This window comes from Aptenodytes patagonicus, chromosome 1 (assembly GCF_965638725.1).
Source record: "Aptenodytes patagonicus chromosome 1, bAptPat1.pri.cur, whole genome shotgun sequence".
Taxonomy (NCBI): Eukaryota; Metazoa; Chordata; class Aves; order Sphenisciformes; family Spheniscidae; genus Aptenodytes; species Aptenodytes patagonicus.
In genome coordinates this window covers 61,210,540-61,228,862 of record NC_134949.1, presented here as the reverse complement: position 1 = coordinate 61,228,862, position 18,323 = coordinate 61,210,540, and the positions used below count along the sequence as shown (strand labels likewise).

The window sequence follows — 18,323 nt, the reverse complement described above, 5'->3', positions numbered from 1 at the left end:
CAGATTAATACAAGTTGCACTGTGGTGGTTCTGCAGTGAAGGGTCACTTAATCTACTTTTCCTCCAAACAGGGCCATGTTTTCCTAGAGCCAGCAATTTGCAACAGTGCTGTCTGGCATTTCATTTAAAATTAAGTCCTTGTTTGCTAGGGAGTGCTATACAAAGCCTTTACATTTCCAGCCCCTTACAGTATCTGCGTTGAAAAAGGTGTGCCCGAATCTAATTTGTCTTAAGAGGAGCTTGGGATGTTTTTAAAGGCTCTTTTGGTAATTAAAAAGTTAGATGTTATGAAACTGTGATCACAGAAAACTGAATAGAGTTATTGTCTTTTTAAAATACCAGTGGAAATATGATTGCTTTGATAAAAACATTTCTCTGCTGGGGACCCAAAGACAAAGATGCTTAGTTTTGTATATGAAGATGGGAGGTGAGGCTGACAAGCCTAGTTTCACTCACCATGCTGAGGATGCTGAGGATAACATGAAAAAAAAAACCAGTCAACCCAAGTGAAAACAAAAATGGAGACTTTATGAAAATGGTTGGCTTTTGCTAGTCTGAGGGGCATGTCTGTAACAGAGGTAATGGCTTTCTTTAAATACATCCTGTTAGTCTTGATGATAAATACTTAAATAATTGTTTAAAAAATCAAAGAGAGTTCTGTGTTAAATTTGTCAATTCCTTTGTTTTTTAACTCCAAAAAATGACTAGGGCATGACTCCACTGATGTATGCTTGTGTCAGGGGTGATGAGGCTATGGTGCAGATGCTACTAGATGCTGGAGCAGATCTGAATGCTGAGGTGAGGACTTTTTGTTGGTTGTATCTTTGTTCTGTTATTTGTTTACATCTTAAACTACCCCCTGAAACTGTAGTGGAGGGAAAATCCCAAGAACTAAAAAGAAAATAAATTTGTCTTATCCTGGACGGCACCACTTGAAATGAATAGTGAAATCAAACTGCATTAGGTTAACATTGGGATTCACTGCACAGAAGGGGTCAAGTCACCGGACTTACCCCACAGGTAATACTGATTTAGTTGTGTTTGCACACTGCAAATGAATACAGGCATTAGCACTAGCACGGAGCACAGCTCTAATGGTATTGGAAGGACTCCCTGAATCTCAGCTGAGTTAAAATGAAGAGGATAAAAGAAATACCCACCTGATAACCTGCCAAAGCTCGAGCATTTCTATGCATTGGGATGTTCTAGCTAAGCATCCCCAGCACCTACAGTGCAATGTAGGTTCCACTGTTTTGTTTTACAAAGTGCCTTGGGCTAAAAACTGTTGGATGAGGAGCTTGAAGCTTCCAGATATAAACGTCTCTGGTGAATACACATCACAAACTTACACAATCTGTCCACCGAGCAGATTGTGGTCTGACTCTGTGCAATGCAGGTATGTACATCTTTAGAGCCGCTTGAAAATCCGCGAAAGAATTATTTGTTAATGATTCCAGTTTCAATTTGTTGAGGTCATGAGTAAATTAAGCTGTCTGCTTCACTTATCTGTGTTCCATCTGTTCTGTTTGGACTTGAGCAAGCTGATAAATTGTAGTCACTGCTTTCAGCCAGACGTTTTGCACTTTAAAAAAATCTAATTTAAAAGTAGAAATGGGTGTCACCTGTAAGAGACTGATAGTCGTTACTATCTGAGTGCTGTTCAGTGGCTTATGTGAAACCAGCTGATGATTTCAGTTCCACTCTCACCTCTTCCCAAATTCAAGCACACCACCCTCAAGAGCTGGCAATAATGGAATACTCGAACCCTAGTTAGCACTCTCGATAGGCACACCAAAGACTGGATGGGCATGGAGACTGATCTCTCCTTTTACCCTGCCTGTGGCTCAGAGGTGAGATGGCATTATTTGGTTCCTAGGACAAGTTTTCATTAGGAGCAGTCCTCCCAATTGCTCCAGTAATCTTCCAGACTTGAACCAAATGCAAATTTAAGAGTTTTGTCTTCCTGAAACTGCTGACATCTGAGAGAACAGCTCCAGTGAGGAATGTGAACCTCCCTGATTCAATTCTGTAGAGTGTTTGCTCTAAAATCAAATGAAAACACTTTGGGACAAGAACTGTGAATAATTACGGAGTGCAATTATAAGATGATTTGTGCACACCACAACCAACTGTGCAAATTGGGCAATTAAGGCAAAAAAAAAGGCAAATCAACCATGAACAAAAATAAATACTCTGTCAGGTGCCTGCATCATCTTCCCCCTTTCACGCTGCAAATCAGTTATATATATATATATATATATGTTTCCAAAAGTAGCCTCAAATGCTGGGTTCCTCCCTTTTTGATTGCCCATCTCTGGCGAAAATGGACTCATTTCCAGATGTGCTGAGAAGCTGCAATTTGCTGTGGAGTCAGTGGGACCTGTAGCTGCTCAGCAAATCTCAACTGAGGCCTTCAAACCCTGGTCAACCGCAGGTCTTTTGCAAACACTGTGTCGACCGGAAAGAACTCTAACCAAAAAAAGGAGCAAAGGAGTTAAAATGACTTCATTTTCTTTGCCGCTTGCCATAGGCTGCCCCGAACAATGCTGGGAATCCGTGCTGGAGGAGGAGCTGGATGCCATTTGCTGAACCGTGACCCTGCCCATCCTCACCCTCCACTGCTCTTGCTCCCCAGCCTAAACCCCAAGGCTCAAGCTGCTCAATCCTCTTCCTTCTGAGCAATCCCAGACCCAAAGAAGCCCCGTGCCTGTGCTCAGACACCAGCCCACTTCTCCTGTTGGCACTTTGAGCTCTCTTTTTGGCAAATCTGGGCGATAACAGCCAGGTGCTGGTGCAGATCCGCTCCTCTGGCAAGCTGCGGGATCTGCATGGGCTCTTCAGATTTTGCTCTCATCCCTGTCCTTGGGACTGAGGGCCTGGTCGTGTGCTTCTAGCAAAACACTGCATGTGGCGCTTGGAAATGTGAGCTGCTAATGCAACTGAGCATTTAATAACTGGCCCTGCTCCCCTACATGGATAAAAGTACTTCAGACAAGGTAGTGAAAGCATAGCTGGCTGATGAGGCAGAGAGATGGTGCATCTTTTACCCTGATTTTAGTCCTCCTCTGAAGATCAATAATAAGATTTTGAATTTTAGTGTCACACTCCATCCAAGTGTGCAGTCTCGGATTGCAAACGTTCATTAGATTTTGCCATCTCTGTGAACCTCATCAATATTAATACCCTCATCTTTAAGACAGGGAAGCTGAAGTGAAGAGTGGTTATTCATCTTCCCCAATATCTACATTAGAGGCATCAGGCACTAAGACATAGAAAATGGAAGGAAATATCTTTCCTTTATAGAAAATGTGAAAAATATCATTTTGTTTTCTAAGGATATAGTTTGCATCTCTCTTAACTGTCACCACCCTGCTCTTTTAACTCAACTCATACAGGAGACAGCGGTAAAAAGGAGATCTCTTAAAACATCTCTGAAATGCCTCTTTGCCCCATCACTTCTCAGCTGTCTTTTTTCCTCCCGTGGGAGAGGAGGAGCCTGGAAGCACATCTGTGAACTCTAGCATAGGGCTTGTGATGTGTCTTTCATGACGGCAGTGACAAAAGTCATACCGATTTATGTGGAAAGAATTTATTTGGGCCTGGAGCAATCCCAAGACCCAGGGCTGTTGATACACGGACTGGAGAAGTCAGTGAGAGTGGTCCTTAGCTGTAGAGCGTCCTGATCCATCCCTGCTTCCCCAGTGTGTGCTGCTGTAACCAGCTGTGGATGTTTTGACCTTGTGCAAAAGTATCTGGTGGCCAGTGGTTTAGATGGAGCTATAGTAGTTGGTAAAAAGACTTCATTTGGTATGAACTCTATTCAAGCTGTCAAATCAGCATGAACAGTTTTAATATTGAGAAAATTTCTGCAGGAAAAAAATGAAGCCAATCATTTTATAAAGCACCTTTCCCAGGTTTTCTATTTCACTTACTCCCTCACATGCCTGGCTTTCAGGCAGGTTGAATTTTATTACGTATAGCTCTTTAAAAAAAATAACTTTAATTTGTTTGTAGGTTGTCAGTACTGCTCATAAATACCCATCCGTCCACCCTGAGACCCGCCATTGGACAGCTCTGACATTTGCTGTGTTGCATGGACATATTCCTGTAGTTCAGGTATTATTGTATTTCCCTACCTGCATCTCATTCTTTTGTTTCTCCTCTTCAGTTCTAATTACATCCATCTCAAACCAGTATCCTCTTGTCATACTCATATTGGTTACTTCTGCTTCTTCTAGAGTGTACTGATATATAATAGACCTATTATATAATGAATACGGTGTTCAAACCTTAACCAATATGAGGTTTAAGTAGGACAATTTTAAAGCAAAGTTGCACCAAAGAAAGTCTGACAACTCCTTGTGCTCCTTCCTGACCACTTGTTTTATATGTTTGTTTATTCATTCATTACACTTTCTTACACTATAATATTCTAGCAAACACAAAATCGCTGCCTTGGTGGGGGAGGAGAGGTGGACAACAGCCCTTGTGCTGCTCCAAAGGGGGAGAAGCACTCGCTCTCCGTACCCCAGCGAGGCGTCGCGTGGGATATGCTGGTTCTGTGCTTTGGCATCTCAAAAGTCAAGAAGGTTTATTCTTCAAAACAGCTGTGTCTATGGCACACTTAATGAAGCGCCAAAACTGTGAAGGCCTCGAGACAGAAATGGCCAAGAGGGGGCTGGAGCGCAGGCTCTATCCTGCTCTCCTTGGCCACTTTTGTTTTCAGTGTTGTTGTTATTTACGTGGAAGTGTCCCCGATGGAGATCACAGCTTTTGGACTGCGATTGGTTCTTAAGAATTACCTTTCTTTTGGCCAATGTCTTTATATAAAAGATGGAGGCAAGTGAAATCTGATCCATTTTAGGGTGGTGCTGGGCTTCTAGAAGACTGTGAAGGAAGGATGCTTGTCGGGCTAATTTTCAGTACTTCCATCTTCAGCGCATTACTTCCTAACACTGACCTTACCCCATTTCCCATTCAGAAACAGTGGGTTACACTTTTTTGGCTCTGAAGTTGGACACTAGTGCTCCTGGTGTCTGGCAGCGTAAAATGAGCGAAAAAAGGAATCAATTTGCCTCTGTGGAACAATGGGCAGAATTTGCATGCCACTTGTTTCCATCGTATCTGGTTTGCAGATAACAAGAAGCATTAGACTCTCATTTGTCACTGTTCATGAACTCTGAAGGCTGTGATACCCCCAGTTGCTCTAAATGGTTAATCTTCTTTCTAGCTGTTGCTGGATGCTGGAGCAAAAGTAGAAGGTTCCTTGGAGCATGGAGAGGAAAATTACTCTGAAACTCCTTTACAGTTGGCAGCAGCTGCTGGTAAGGACTTTCTCCTCCCATTGCAATAAATTCTTCAGTTGGGATCTGTGGTTTAGGTGAGCAAATACCGAATTTAAAAGAAGTAAAAATGCATCTCTCGACTTACAGGAAATTTTGAACTGGTCAGTTTGCTGTTGGAGCGAGGAGCTGACCCCATGATAGGAACAATGTACAGGAACGGCATTTCCATGACTCCACAAGGTGACATGAACTCTTTCAGTCAGGCTGCTGCACATGGACACAGGTAGAGTGGGAACAAGTCTAGTGGCATCCTTCAAGTGCTTATTTTTTTGCCTGGGCGCCCGGTTTGAGCAGGCGGGTGAAAGTTCTGCATGAACAATTGAACATGCCACCAACTGAGCAGAGATGGAAGGCTTTTTGCTAGCATGTGAATTTAACCAGTTGGTGGTACAAGCTGCTTTTTGATAGCTGGTTTAAAAAAAAAAGGAAGGGGACTCCTTGTGGTGTATTGCAATGCAATGTTTGTTAAATGGTAGCTGAGGTGACAGCAGAAAGGAATGCCAGAGGCATTCCTTCTGAATTTCTTGTTGACATATTTCTCAGGTTTGGGGCGGATTGTGTCTGTACTGCTGCAGCCTTAATTGTCGTTGAACAGAGTTTCTGCATCTGTGTTTACTGTAAAGTCCTGTGTGCCTTAATGTTGTATGTATGCTGCAAATGTAAAAAAAAAAAGTAAGTAATTAAATGAGCACCTGGCATGCATGATCTTGCAACGTTCAGGAGTTGACTGCAGTGTAATGGATTAGTATTATGATCTTCACGTTCCTACTTTTCTGATTGTAGCCATCCAGAGGAACATAGATACAGGTTAGAGACAGTACCTACCATCTGTTTGCTTAGAGACGAGCTGCCAGTCTAACAACGTGCTAACGGCGTGTCAGGGCGGGTTCGCACAGTGCTGCCCATCTGGAGCCTGCGAGGGATCTCTGGCACAGAGAGGACAGTTTGGTTATTGGAGTCTCATGTTCACTGCTCCAGCCTTGCTGCCTGCCGGCGTGAGTGGGAGCCACGTGCCCGAGAAGGACCTGGGGCTCTCCTTGGCTTGGCTGCTGGCTCTGCATGTTGCAGGCCCTGGCTCTTATGTTCCTACCTGTACACCGCTCACACGCACTCCCTTCTCCTTCCCTCTCTGCCCCAAATTTGTTTGGGACACACCATGCCCCGCTGCCACCCCATGCCGGGGTCTGAGCAGGTGCAGGGAGGACGTCAAGAGTACGAGGGAGGTGGGATGGGAGCCAGCCTGGTTTCTCTTCTCACAGCTGCAGAAACCGAGAGCAACTCTGTTGAGATCAATGAGGTTATGCTCGTACAAACCTGAGGGCACCAAGTCTCTGAGTTTGGGCTTTGCTATTTGATGGCCCAGCCGGATCAGTGGCTTTGCAGAGTAGTCCCAGATGTGCTCGAACCTGCCCTGACTGGCCATTGTTGAATGTCTAGCTGCTCCAGCTTTTCCAGACTGCTTTGAGTGTTAATCGAGTGGTGGTGCTTTCGGTAGCTCCAGGCAGCTCCCTTCTCAAGCGTCCTCCATGGTGAAAGTCCTGAGAGCTTGTCCAGAGGCACCTCAGCTTTCCCTGATTGTGGGAAGAAATCTTGAGTCATGTTTAGCTCATGGGTCTCTGTTCCCATGAGATGCCGCCACTGGTGCGACATCTGTACGGTTCCTTCACGACAACAGACTCTTGCAGACATGGCCCAGGCAGTGCAGGTGGGCTAGCAGGAGCAGTGACTGCCTCAGGTCTGCTCTCAGCTGGTCCTGCCATTAATTGGAGTAGTTTCCTGGATAGGTGTCCTAACATGCCACATCTCAGCAAGTATCCCGGGTGCAACGAAAGCCTAGCCACTGATTCTGTTCTCCCGCCCTCTCTTTCCCTCTCTCCCTCTCTCTGTCGTGCTGTGATTGACAGGAACGTCTTTCGTAAGCTGCTTGCTCAGCCGGAGAAGGAGAAGAGCGATATTCTGTCGCTGGAGGAGATCCTGGCAGAGGGGACAGACTTGCCCGACTCGGCTGCAGCTCCGCTCTGCGCCAGCCGCAACAGCAAGGCCAAGCTGAAAGCCCTGAAGGAGGCCATGTACCACAGTGCCGAGCACGGCTACGTGGATGTGACCATTGACATACGGAGCATAGGTCAGTCCCAGCGCCCTCTCTTCTCCCTCCGGGGAGGGACCGCTGTAAGAAATGCATCTCTCTTGAGGAGCTGTTGCTTAAACCGACCACAGTTGCATCTTCCTCAGCTCCTGTGGAAGCAGAAGGTGATGGGGCATCTGGCAGGTTTTCAGCCCATTTTGGCTCTACAGTGTACCCCACTCGGGGGCCACTGGCACTTTTCTGCAGGACGGAGTGGTTTCCACCAGCAGCCATCTTCACTGCTGCGGTGTGCTAGCTGTGCCAGTGCGGGACTTGAACATCATACCAGCCTGTTGGGAAATCGCTTCTGCCCGTGGGGAGGGTGGCTGGGTAGCATGGAGGGGAATTGGTCTGGACTGTGTGTTTACCGTCCCTGCTAATCTGCATTCAGAGAGAGACCTGGGTGCCTGGCATGCCTCTGCCCGGTGCACTGCTCCAGCCCTGGAGACATCCGGCGTGGGTCGGGGTATGTGGTAGTCTGAGTGGTGGCTCACTGGGTGGGCTGAGCAGGCAAAGCACTGGGCGATGAGGGAGAGGAGAGCGACGGGGCTGCTATCCAGGCACTGGACATTTGCTGAAGTGGAAGGAAAAACCTTTTGTAGCCAAACGCCAGGCTTGCGTTTCCTCCCACTCCATTCTGCAAGAGCAGAAACTGGGTCACCTCCAGCCTTGGTGCCTGCAGAGGTACATTAGCTCTGTGTGCTTTCTCACTCAGTGCATGCGAGCAGTTCCCTTTAAGTTCCTGGAGAGTGGTTCTGCCATGACAAACTACTTGAAAAGGCTGATCTGCTTAACTTGCCCAGTGCTGTTTAGGGAAAATAGGAATGATCAGGAGAGGACATGGGGTAGTGCTTAAAGAAAGTTTTAATCTGAAGACCACCAGTTTGAATCCAGGTGGGTAGTGACCAAAATAATTTTTTTTACCATTTAATGGCTCTCCAGGGCCACATTCAAACAAATGAGCTAGTGTAAATCTACTTTCCAAAAGGCTTTTGCATCACAGAGCACCACAGCAATTACCACAAATTGGCAGTCTCAGCAGAGAAGCTGAAAGCTAGATGAGCAGAGAGACTACACTCTTCTCTCAGCATTTGGAGGAAAGCCTCTGTGCATTAGGTCTGGGATGTCCTGATAACCACCAGCCTTCTCAATCGGGGATAAATAGGAATTTGATTTCTGGGGTTATTTGGCAGCTTTTGCTTAAATTCTTAACATAACTGAAGGTAAAAAAGCAGAAGGGCACATCCTTCTCTGAAGCTGCGAATGAGCTCTGTCCTCCGTCCGTAGGAGTTCCCTGGACGCTGCACACGTGGCTGGAGTCCTTGCGTACGTCCTTCCAGCAGCACCGACGACCCCTCATCCAGTGCTTGCTAAAGGAATTCAAGTCCATTCAGGAAGAAGAGTACACAGAGGAGCTCATCACACAAGGCTTGCCTCTGATGTTTGAGATACTGAAAGCCAGCAAGGTAGGATAAATTATGTGTTTTAAAGAAATCGGCCTCATTCCCATCCCGTAAGACACAAAGCTTGCAATATTGTTTTTGCACAGCTGTCCCAAAACTTGTTTAGACTGTATAGGATTATTATTATTTGTATTATGTATCTCAGTGTTTTTTCACTGTGGAATCATGAGTTAAAAACACACAAGCTAATCACATCTCCTGCTAGAACAGCTTAATACTGATGCTAACAATAAGCTGGAGAGACAACAGAAGCTGATGCATGGTGGTGAAATTAAAGTCAAAAGGGTCACTGCAGTACAGCAAGAGATGTTGATAACCAAACCAACCCAAAGGGTAACTTTACCCAGCTTCTTTTACAGAACCGTACAACAAAGCTAATATTCATGTTTGGTTTGGATTTCTTTAACCTCTCACATGACTTTCTCCTCCATTCATGTGGGATTTGGACTCTTAAACTTGTGGGGAGACTGGTTTCTACAAGCACACAACAGGATAATTTTTAAAATCTTCTGTGTGACTGTTTGTACTTGCAGCCTCCCCAGATTTATTCTTTCAGCTGGCGTTTTCTTAGCCAGACAAATCAGACTAACAAAACCTTTTGAGGGAGGTACCATTGGATATGCAAGTATAATAGCAAAGGGGATGATCATGGGGCAGGCAAGAAGAGGAAAATGTCTTACCTAGTGAAGGCTGGATACTTCCTTTTAAAACTTGTTATAACCAACAGTCTCTTCTCTACTGGTTCCCCGATAGTCAGTCGCTCCCAAGGAATGCCCAGTCAACTTTACTGTTACCAGAAAATCATTTTAGTGATGAAAAGCATCAAAAGGATTTGATTGCTGTTCTTTTTCTCGTGCACCAAAATACATGTTGGTATGGTCTTCTAATTGTTTAACTGGGAAGTAAGTAACATTTCTCACCCAACTCTATGTGTAACAGCAAGGAGCAAATAATTTTTAGCACCTGCAGCAATAAACTAAATAATATAGAAAGGGAAGAGGTTCTGGTGCTCAATACTAAAACGTTCCAGACTTAGTACAGCTAGGGAAAGCCTACACGGTTTTATTTCTTGTATCCTGCTGTAAAAGAGAGCTTGGTCCCAAGCAAATCCTGAACATTTGTTCTGGCAATTGTTCTGACTTTTGCTCCCACGAGCCTTCCCTTTGGGATTAGTTTGTATCGGATGGGTATTTATGGAGAATATTTGAGATAGCTTTTAGGAAATCATGCCAAATCCTAGGATTTGTAGATTCCTTGTTCTGAACTCGCTTGGGTTAATGTGTGTTCATCCGGAAACTACCAGCAAGGTGCTGCTTGGTTTGAAAGCTGATACAAAACTAATCGTATTGAAAACTTAACAGAGATTAAGTTTAGGCCTTGTAATCTAGGATGAGGGATGGCTTTAATTGCTCTTCTCCTGGGTGGCTGAAGCCAAAGCCAATGATCGTTGTTAGAATAAGTTATTTACATAGGATTATACCTCTGGGACATGGTAGACTGGGTCTTCCAGAATCTTTTGTAGGAGACACAGAAACAAATAAGACTGCTACCTTCTGCTTTGCGTTCACTTAAAACCTAAAATGTGGAGGGGTGAAACAACTGAAATACCACAAAAAGCCCTACACGACAAAGAAGAAATCTGTGCTGATCTTTATTCCTGCCTCTAGTCCTAGGGGAGCTGCCTGTCTTCACTCTTCCTGAGCATGCATATTCACAAACACACACACATACACTGCTTCATATTCTTAGAAAAATAATGAATCATTCTGGGACACTGTAAGGGTTTACAAATTGTCTGCAAATGGCATGAATTATTGCGGCAGTCTTGTCCAAACGGCCTCTCACAAAGCTCTCCCAGACAGAAATGAGGACAGACTCTATGCAACCCTTTGGAAGGAATCAAAATAAATTCATTTGTAGGAGAATGAGCCAATAAAAGTTCTCCCTGGTCAGTCCGTAGAAGGCAGCCGCAGAAAGCTGAGATTCAAAGGATCTTCTGTTCCCCTTCTCTGGAAGGGCTGAGAGCAAAGACTGTTCCTTATATATACCCACAGAATGGAAATCTCCTTTAGGAGGTGCAGAAGGGCTGTAACTGTGGTTCACATCCCTCTCTTTCGACAGCAAATTGTAAAGTTCTGCATTTTGTAGAGCTGTGGGGAGAGGAGTTTGATTTGCTCACATGGACATCCTTTCCCCTGTGGGCTGGGAACTTCAAGAGAGATTATGACTCTTGCTAAACATCACAGTCTGGCCCAGTACATTTTCTTAATGAGTTTTTCAGGGCGGAAAGAATAAAATAATCAACTAGGAAGCACAGAGCCACTTAGCATTTCTTGGCTGATGTAAAACAAGATGTCCCATTTGCTACATATTGTGATGCTTAGTATATTTTAATTGCATGGCAACTTGCACCTAACAGAAATGGCATTTTGCATTCCTATAAATAGTTCCAACTATCCCATAATCTCAGAACAATTTACAATGAGTTGAGATGTGGAAGAAGATCTTACCCTCTCTTTACGAACAGGGAAACTGAGGTAATTAAACAGGCAGATTTTCAGCGCCTCGTAGAGTGACAGTCTCGGCCTCAGAAGCTGTGACAACCTGGATAAGCCAGACAGCAATTTGTAATTTGAGTAATTTGGCCAGAGAGACCCCCCCAAAATCGCATAGAAACATAGGGCAGGTCTCATAGTAGGAAGCACGCCTTCCGCCCCCACCTTCTACTTTGCACTGTCAGACAAAATGTTTTTGCAGGTTCCCAGGCCATGCAAAAAGGCCGGATACTACAAAAATGAAAAGATTAAAGAAAAAATAACCAATACCTACAAGAACACCATCAGATATACGGAATCCCTTTTGTCTTATAGACGTTTTTTAAAATGCCTGTTCCTAGAGGGTTCAGATGTGAGGGTTTATGTGGGAGCTCTGCCACTAGTCAGCACTGATGCCAGTGCCCGGCAGGATGGCACTCCGCTCCTATTTATGTGCCGGGACACTGACAATAGAAATAAAAATAAAAATAAAATTTGCAGAAGTCCTGATGCTGGAACACAGAATGGCAACAAAAATTGGCAAATCAGGCAAAACTGGCTGAGCTGAAGTCCCTAGTTTTATTGCCTCTCTTCAAGCTGTGAAATAAGCGGGGGAGAACGGTGAATACATTGCACATCAGTTGTTTGCTGCTGCACTAAAGCCCTGGGGAAGACTTCCAAAAGCACAAATGAAGATTCGATACCCAGCTCCTGGTGGCTTCCAGTGGGACGGAGCGCTTTCATTTCCTTTCATGCCTTTAAATGTCTTTATCAGCTGCACTGTTGAGAATTGGATGGAGAGCGGAGAAGTGGCAGTATTTCCATGCTGGCGAGGCAGAGCTGCAAGAACAGGCAAAGAATCGCTCTGCGCTCACTCCCCCACGGTTCCTGCTGTCATGCCATGAGCTTGGGTCATTACCAAACCAAAGACCAGAGACGAGGTACTCTGGAGAAAGCAGCATCAGTGGAAAGGACATGGAGAGCTTGGTTTTAAGGCACTTTCTTAAGAGCAAGCGAAACTCAAACCAGGAAAGCTCTGACACTAAAACTGTCAATGACTTGGTGGTGGTGGATTTGGGCCACCAGATGAGGACGAAAGGCACTGTGATTTTGGGATGGATTGAATCTCTTTGGCAGACAAGCACACAAACATAGCCTGCTAGAAGTGGTTTGGACAGGGCTGCGTGAGATGAAAGCCGGAGAGACACTTCTGGGAGTGAATAGCCCTGAGCTAAACTTTAGCTGCTGCATAGAGCAGATTTGAGTCCCTCAAAGCTAAGATGACACTGGAGATCTTGTTACAGAAGAAGGATAGGAAGATGCAGCCAAATTCCTGCCTGTTGGTATTTGTGTTGTGCTCTTCCGTGGCCTGGGGAAACCCCCAAACTTCTCACTGGAAGCTCTCCTTTGCCTCCAGCTGAGGTTGGCGTTTGCTTTGCCTGAGCTTGGATCTGAGCTGGATTGCCCTCCTGCCCCATGTCGGAGGACCATATTTGCCTGAGGAGTGGATGTGCTTGAGGGCATGCCGCAGCTCAGAGATTGGGCCCCCCAAATAGAGACTTTTAAGAGCTGCGTGGAGGCTGCACCCAGATCTGCGGGCTTGTAGCGCCCGAGGTGGGGCTCGCAGGTCAGCTCTTCTGTTTTTGCAGGGCGGTTCTCTTGAGGATAACATGCTGAACATGCGGGATGCTTCTTTGTCCCCTCGTCTAAGAAATCCTAGAGCTGTTTCAGTTTGATCTTGACATTTCCACAACCTGAAAACAGAGAGAGACTCAAAACCACAACCTTGGAAGTTAAACACATCTGGCCTTTGGAGGAGGTTGGTTTTAGATTTCCACTCAGGAGCTCAGAGTGAGCTTGAATTGTTATTAAAATCCCCCAGTTCCATCCATGCAGACGAGCCAGCACCATTGCCGGTAGTACGAGGTTATGAGCCAGTTTCATCCACTGCTGTTTCTGTGTACAGCAATTTAAATCAGATTGTCCTTGGCCTAGTTTTTTGAGGGAAAAAAATACAATCTTTTAATTCCAAGTAATCTCTCTTACAACTTTCTCCCTTCCCCCGGTAATATGGGAGAGGAGCTGCTGTTTGCCATCACTTTGGATGCTTTGTGGGTATGCATCACTGAAGTGTGTGTGTGTCCCATGTGCATTGAGCGCACGTGCTGAAGTGTTGTCTGAAGCTCTGCCTGGTGCTGGAGGTGCTTCACACCAGGAAAATTTGGCTAAGGACTACGAGTATTCCTGCTAGTGTATTGTCCAAGACAAAATCAGCTTGAAAAGTCATGGGAGGGGTCCTTCATTGCCCTTCCTCAGTTGCATTCTGCAGCTTTCTCTTCATCCTTTCCATCAGTAACAAGGTAGTTAATTTAAAGTTTAGCCCCTTAGTGAGGTGTTGATCACACTGTGCAGCCAGGCTTGTTGAAAGATGCAGGAAACTACTTTGCAAAGGTGTTTCCTCAGAATTTAAAATTCCTGCAGTTTCACAAACTCTACAAATCGTGTTGCTGCCTATAGGCAGCTGAAGAAAGCTGCAGGGGTGCACAGACTCTTTTGGAAGGCTGAGCTGTTTGAATAGCAGCCATCAGTCTGGTGTTGACAGTTATTCAGAACAAATAACAATTCAAAACAATAACCAGCTTTTAAAATTCCAAAAGGATTCAGGCTTGAGGGTATCTTGAGAAACCTGGCCTATATAATTTAAAAGCTGAAGTACTCTTTCAGCAGTGACTTAGCTACTTAGAATCTAAAAACTCTTAGAAAGTAAAGTTTGGGGGGGGGGGGTTAATATATCTTTTCAGAAATAGCAGCATGTAGCCTCTATCACAGATGCAGTAACTACTGAAAAAAAATTTTCACGTCTCCAACAAACAGAAAGCAGCAGGAAAGGCTGAAACACCTGCCTGCTCCATTGCAGCAAAATGTTCAGAAGCTGAAGCTGAACAGGGCATCCTGTTTCTTTATTGCTATGGTCTTTCTGGATTTAATTCTGCTAAAACAAATGTCGGGAGACGTTCCTCAGAGAATGTCAACAGACTCAGCTCGTGCATCTGTTCTACAAAGTCCAGGCACGGTGGTCAGCAAACATCACCTTTCCCCCCAGGTCTGCACGTGACCTAGAAAGTGACACTGGAAGATGAAGGAGCTAGAAAATTCTCCTTTTTGTCCCTTGCTTCACGATGGCCTGAAATGAATATTTAAGATGGGCTTGAGTGAAGCTGTGTTTTGCTGTATGAAGCCAGACTACCCTGTTCTGCAGGAAGGGCTCAGGTTAGAGGGGAGAGGTGAACCCCGTACGGCACACGGGCAGGCACTGGGTCATGCTCAGCTCCTAGGGGAAAGCCCTCCCTTGGGAGAGTGCCTTGCACATTTCTCCTGCCTGGAGACAGACCAGGAAAGATCCCTCTATGCTGGGTGAAATTTTACTTCCTTGTTTAAACTGCTTTTCAACAGAAAATTGAGGTTTTACTATAATGATGGGTTTCATTAGAATATTTGTTCTCCACATAATATTTTACCTTTCTTGAAAAAATTAACACCTGAAAATGGAATATTTTGGATGGTGACTGAAATACTTTAACTGAAGAAAAATGTGGACTTTCCACAGAGGAGACAGACACACCAAAACCTGCACTAAAAATAACCCTGAAGACGTTCCAGGATGCTAAAGTGCCTGCTTATGGGTTTCATGGAGTGGCTAATGCCCTTCTGTGTGTCAGCTAGTGCCTAGCCTGCGCTTAGTGATTGATCTTTTGGCTGGGACTTTCAGTGATTTCTTAAGGCAGGTTTCACTGTTCTCAAGTAATTGCAGCGATCTGTAACGTTGCCCATTGTCATTTGTAGTACTTCTGTGTCTAAACAGTTCAGAGTAACCAGGACGCAAGTTATCCACACATGTACGTCGTGCATTCTCCATGTGAGATGCGAACGCCAGGTACTGAGTGGCATGTTAATAACAGACTGTTAACCTCGTCTCATGTTTTCGTAACGCAGATTCAGCTTTGTACTAACACAGGCTTGATTTTTTTTCTACCCTCTGTCTGCCTTCTAAAATGTTTCCCTGCCAGAGGCAGGAGCTGTTTCTTCATTTACAATAAATAAATGCCATGGAGGTGACACCTGCCCTTTTCTGGGCTCTCACCCAGGGATTAGACTGTGCCCGGGGATCTGAGCTTTTTACATACAATGCACAGCTGTGATATAAAGAGCCTTTTGAAAGGGAAGCTTGGCAGCTTTCCCAGAAGCTAGCTGAAGGGTCCATTTGTGCCTTACCTGTGATTAATTCTTTTCCGTTTGTATTTGCAGTGGAAGGACTTGAGCATTAACAAAACCCATTTTGTTACGCAGTTCACTGCCTCTAACTGTATCTCCAACCTCTGGGGCTTCCCTACCTTTGCAACTGTTGACTAATATTAATTATGTGTATGCTGCTTAATCATCTAGGAATGACCCTCCAAAGTGGCATTTAATCAGTTTTGAGGCAGCTGGCAAAAGTGAGTTATGTGAGAGGACCATAGCGGAAACACCTAGGCAAGGATGGAAAAGGTTCAGAGAGACGGTGAAGAAAGTCTCATAGAGTTTGAGTGCTCAGGGCTGGGGGTCTGCAAAAAGCCCTCTCTTTTGCTTCACTCTTTATCGGCTCTTTCTGGGAAGAGGAGAGCATAAACAGAGGAATAATTCAAGGGTGTCCCAGTGTGTCATGGAAGGAAGTTCATGGATGACTCCTCAGTGGGCTTGGGGTATCCTGGGACTCCGCCACTGCTGGAATAGCTGCTGGGGACCGCATGTGAAATGGGTGACTAGAAACAGAAACAGCGCTTCTGCCACTCTGCATTTAGCAGAGAGCTGGGTCCCCGCAGCATCCTCAGGACCAGGGAGAGAAAAGATACCTTTGCCAGCGCCCCTGTTCCCTGAGCAGCATGGTTTCTCTGCTTGCTGGGGAGATGTGTATTAACAGGCAGACGCTGAGCCCAGAAGAATAAGTGTGTTACTTTTCTGCCTGATGTGGTGACCTGTTGGTTTTGGGGCTTTGTGGTAGAGGAATTTGAGGGCCTGGCACACTTAGGTTAAAATGGCATTAACGGGGCTGAGCTGGTGAGGGTGACATCAATAGAAGGAAAACCCAAAGTACTGCTTGGGATTTCAGAGGCAAAGAAAAGCAGCCTAACTTGTTACCACTGTAGAGGACAGCCACATGGAGACGGTGGGATATCTATAGGCCGGTAAGGAGAACTGAGCAGTCCGGAGATATGTGATGTGGGAATGGGGGAGCCTATGAAGAAGAGACAGCGGAAGCAAAGCGTGGTCAGAGAAGAGCAAAACCTTAGCCTAACTGCTGAATCCAACCCGAGTTTTCCCCTTGAAAGTTTGGAGCATAGCCACCAAGATGACACGTGTCTTCCACAGGTACTGGAGAAAACTGGCTATGTATTTCCCAGCTGTGTCCAGTACCTTGTAGGACCACTTCCCAGAATGGCTAGGCTGGGTTGAACTGGGTAACCTGGAATGGAGCAAGCTCTCCCAGGGTACGTGCCAAAGTCTGGAGGAGCCTTTCCTGAGTCCTGCCACAGACCTTCATCAAATGGACATTCAGGAAAAAATACCCCTGCACTCCTCACCCAGGTCTTCACCTCTTTTCAGATCAATTGACTAGTCATCTCTGTTCCAGCAACTTGAAAACCTTCAGCTTTGCTTCAAAAGAATTTATGAATTCCCCTCGCAGTTCAAGTGCGTTCATCAGGAGTGGGGAATTCTTTCAGATCTCTGCTGAAGAATGCTTTTAAGTCAGGAGACCGCTTGTATCTACAAAGCAAAGTTGCTTGCTCACCGACCAACTCTCTGCTGGAAGCACCGTCTCACTCAGAAGATTCACTGTTGTTCCCTGTTCCCTCTTGCCTATCTGTAAACTACCCCATGGCTAGGTAAATATTTTTATTATATCCTATGCCAAGCTTTCTTTCCCCTCCCACAGTAGATGCTCATCGACTCCCTTTGACTGTGAATGAACGCCCATGTCTGAAAGGAAGCTGGCCTCGCTCCAGATCTCAGCCTCGCACATCCTGGCACAGTGTTTTCCAACATCAGACTGTAGCAAGAAAACAAACTTCGGTTTGCTCCTCCGGTGCTAATATCGCCACCCACAACTGCTGCAGCGAGCTCTTACAGCTGTTCTTTCACAGTCAGCTGGTAGGGTGATAGGATAAATGGGGAAGAATTATCCAGCTTGGTCCTTTAAATGGGATGGATGTGGTAACCAGGGTGGCTTCTGAGCTTCCTGGCGTGGGCACTGTGCAAGGGGGAAGGTTGAATAGGCTGGACACGTCCTCCTCTCTGACAGAGTGATGCTGGTGCCCCAGGTTGTGGACTCTTGCAGTTGTTTCCAGTTACTTCACAGGCAGCCCAGCTCAGCCTGCTCCAAGAGCAGGATTTGGCTTAAAAAAGCCAGTTTTTTCCCCAGCCATCCAGTAGCAGACAAAAGCATCCCTTTTTTCTCTCCTCTTTGCTGCCTCTTTCTGCCTGGTTTATTGGGAAAGCCAGCAGAGGCTCTGCGGGGAGCAGATTCAGGACCACAGCCCTGCAAGCTTGGCTGTGTGCAGGGTGGTGTGGGAAGTGAGCTTGCTCTGCTGTAATAGCTCACCGCTCACCTCCCTGTGTCTCGGGGAGAAAACTTGCTGCTCTTTGGTAGCGATGTCTCTAAATGAGCATGTGCTTCAGCTTTCTAGCTGAGCAGATTTTTTGGTCTTCCCGTGGAATGCTTTGTAAGTATTTAATGTTATCGACAGAAGCCAAAGGTCTCCAACCTCCTCTCTGCCAAATGAGAGCAGTGCCCTATGCTGGAGCTCTGAAGCTCTGCAGT

General features: G+C 45.6%; 1 protein-coding gene across 3 annotated transcripts in view; it reads left to right on the top strand.

Moving 5' to 3' along the window:
• The window catches only part of ABTB3 (ankyrin repeat and BTB domain containing 3), a 177,507-nt gene that overhangs the window by 144,673 nt on the left and 14,511 nt on the right, over window positions 1–18,323 (top strand). For all 3 annotated transcript variants that reach the window (XM_076339009.1, XM_076338999.1, XM_076339018.1), the window contains exons 6-11: window positions 709–798; window positions 4,015–4,116; window positions 5,231–5,324; window positions 5,433–5,568; window positions 7,250–7,470; window positions 8,758–8,936. In XM_076339009.1, the coding sequence (XP_076195124.1) occupies window positions 709–798; window positions 4,015–4,116; window positions 5,231–5,324; window positions 5,433–5,568; window positions 7,250–7,470; window positions 8,758–8,936 (822 nt within the window). The remainder of the gene's footprint in view (window positions 1–708; window positions 799–4,014; window positions 4,117–5,230; window positions 5,325–5,432; window positions 5,569–7,249; window positions 7,471–8,757; window positions 8,937–18,323) is intronic.